The 3,016-nt window shown below is 38.3% G+C and overlaps 1 protein-coding gene across 1 annotated transcript; it reads right to left on the reverse strand.

The window, feature by feature from the left end:
- Nucleotides 1-410: 410 nt before the first annotated feature.
- LOC130050196 (homeobox protein ceh-30-like) lies at nucleotides 411-2,729 on the reverse strand. The gene is made up of 3 exons (XM_056149423.1): nucleotides 1,780-2,729; nucleotides 1,060-1,220; nucleotides 411-906 (listed from the first exon to the last, which is right to left on the reverse strand). The coding sequence occupies exons 1-3, from the start codon at nucleotides 2,177-2,179 to the stop codon at nucleotides 517-519; spliced, it is 951 nt and encodes a 316-aa protein (XP_056005398.1). The 5' UTR covers nucleotides 2,180-2,729; the 3' UTR covers nucleotides 411-516.
- Between the last annotated feature and the right edge of the window lie 287 nt (nucleotides 2,730-3,016).

Consider the following 3,016-nt stretch of genomic DNA (forward strand, 5'->3'; position numbering starts at 1 on the left):
AGAACACATTTTGTTGTATACTGTTAGTGAAGAGTAGAATTTAGCTTAGATATTCAGAACAGGAATTTTTTCCTAGATTTCACAGCCCTTCGGATTAGTGATACAGTAGTGCTCAGGTGACCGATAAGGCAGTACTTCGGATGAGACCGCAAAAACCTTGGTCCCGTGTCACAGCAGGTGTGGCAAGATAAAGATCCCTCCCTGCTCAAAGGCCGTAAGCGCCAAGCATAGGCCTAAATTTTGCAGCCCTTCACCGGCAATGGTGACGCCTCCATATGAGTGAAATATTCTCGGGTGAGACGTTAAACAATATACAATCAATCATGAAGCATACTCTAGAGTACAGCGTCGCAGTTCATGCCCTCATGTATCCAGAAAAGAATGCAAGAACTGAATGTGAAAGTTTCGCTAAAACATTTTATTTACAATTTGGCACATAAAACTCTTGTCACATCACATACAAGGTATATTGATTTCCTAGCACAAATAAATAAGCTCAGTATATTTTTAAACATGTCAAACGCCTCTTTTCTCCGGCGCATGAGCAATTTGTCCCAACTGAGGTGGAGGGACGTTTGGTGAGAAGGTCGGATACGGAGCGAGCATTGTGTAGGAACGTCCCTGTACATAAGGTGGGTTCACTGGAAATTGTGCAGTATAGGGCAGCACGGATGGAAAATGTCCCAAAGGTGACGTGATCGGGTACTTCGGTTGAATATGTGTAGATCCCGGAAGCTGTCTGAAATTCGGTGCGCTAGTGTTGTATGGTGGTGGGCAGGGCAGTCCTAGAGCGGTCAGCTGAGAAACATCGACACCGCCTGTTGGCAGACTGAAGGTCCGTGCATGTTCATCGTCCCGCTTTTGCCGTTTCTCCTTCATTCGTCTGTTCTGGAACCACGTCTTCACCTGAAAAACATGTAATACAAAATTACAATGCGCAAAATGCCTTTAAAATGGTAAAGATTTGCTCTCCCTTTTAATCATATCAAATTTTCAATACCATTACATTTGATATACGCTTACATTAAGAGTTTATTGTTTAAGAGTTTATTGTTTTACCTGCTGATCAGAAAGACCGAGTTTTTCTGCGAGTGCCTGGCGTTCGTTAGCTGGGAGATATTTCTGCAATTGATATCGTTTCTCCAGGTCTTGAACCTGCACTGTTGAGAAAGCTGTGCGGGCCTTTTTCCTTTTCTGGAGTTCGTCACTGTCGTCTTGATCTTCAAGAATACACAATTTCAATTGGTAAACAAAAGGCCCAAACATAGGAGATATAAATATAATCAAATATAGTTTGAAATTGATTGGGTTTTTTTCTGTTTTTTTTTTTAATTTCCATTTCTCCATTGAAACATATATGCATACAATATCAAATAACGTAGTATAATACCAATGGGATTTTTACATTTCAAATGCATTGTTAGTTGCATGTAAGGACACTTAAACCAAAACAAAAAACAAAAACATGCGTGGGTTGATACATGTTTTTGGCTTAATTTGGTTGTGATAAATACAAATATAAAATTCTTAAAAATAAGGGAATTGTTGGTTGTTGTTTTTTTTATGATATTCAAAAGTTGAAACATATTACCCTCCTTATATTCTCTATACAAATCTCCCCTGTTTGGACTTAATTGAGTAATCATGGGAATAAATTACACTCCATAAGGAAAATTGTATTCATTTTACTTATAAATACATAAATTTAAATTTAGTCTTCATTTTCATCATTTTTTGAAGAGTTCGTTTGTAACAAGTGTCGTTAATACTAATTCTCACCTGAGACACATGAACTGTTTGAAGATATACTGGCCTCGCTGATACGGCGGAATCTGTCGGGGGAGGGACTCTCTACTCCAGAGTCACACGACTCCTCCCGGCTTCTCTTCACAGATGAATTTGTCGACGATGTCGAAGACAAACTGAGAGGACAGTTAATTCCGGGAGTTTTCGGTGGCGACACAAATGCGGAAATTGATATTTTTTCTGGCGTGTACAAAGGTGTACCGCTGTGACCCAATCTGTTTATTGGATTCATTACAGCATTATCTGGAGAGTTGGATGGCGCGGGATTCTGAAGTTCCTCGTCTCCTTCCTTCTCATCATGACTACTCCTAGACAGAAATTCAATAGAAAACGATGCCCTTTTCACTTTAGATTTCGGCAACATTGTTGACATTTGAATTAAAGATTCCAGATCATATAATGTTAACTCCGTGAAAGTCAAAAAGAATCTGAGCTAAATGGAGCTGGTCAGGTATTAAATACTACGGATTTTAATTTCTTTAATTACTTCCGCAACTTCGTTCATCTCCAATTGACACTTAATCCTATTGTTAATCGTCAATGTAGTCGTAATGAGTCGAAAGTATCACCCTACTTTAATTTGGCTTGGCCAAAAGGCTGCTAAACCAAACACAAGCTGTGTTTGAACTACAATGGACAATTATCATGGACCGTTGAATCTAGGCCCTTTTTCGTAATTAAATGTGATTAATTTAATGTTGTTATAGTGATGTTGTGTAAACAACTTGCTAATCGGTGTAACAATGGGCTCACACGTCCATCCTCAAGATCCGTTTGAAGTAGCAAATCATGGATTGTTAAACAAGCCCCGAAATTGTAAATATAATTGTTCTGTACAAGAGATATCATTCGCATTCTATTGTTATGATCTAGTCTGTTCGGGAAAAATTATCACATATTCCCTTAAATCTGTTAAGAATTTGTAAAATCCTGTAAAAACCGTCTATCGTTCGTTAATTCTACATCTGTAAAATTGTTTTTGCAACTGTTTAGACATGAAATGAACGACGGGGGAAAATATACACATTTCACATCACCCCCCCCCCCCCCTCCCCCACTTTTTACTATGTTTCACGTTTGCAATACTTGCTAAGTCTATATGTACCAACTATCTGTCTCTGTGTACGGTTGTATACATATAATGGTGATGAGATTCAATAAATGAATGAGTAAAAGACTTATCGGTTGTAAAGTTTCTTTGATCTAACAT

The sequence above is a fragment of the Ostrea edulis genome, chromosome 9 (genome assembly GCF_947568905.1).
Source record: "Ostrea edulis chromosome 9, xbOstEdul1.1, whole genome shotgun sequence".
In the NCBI taxonomy this organism is placed as follows: domain Eukaryota; kingdom Metazoa; phylum Mollusca; class Bivalvia; order Ostreida; family Ostreidae; genus Ostrea; species Ostrea edulis.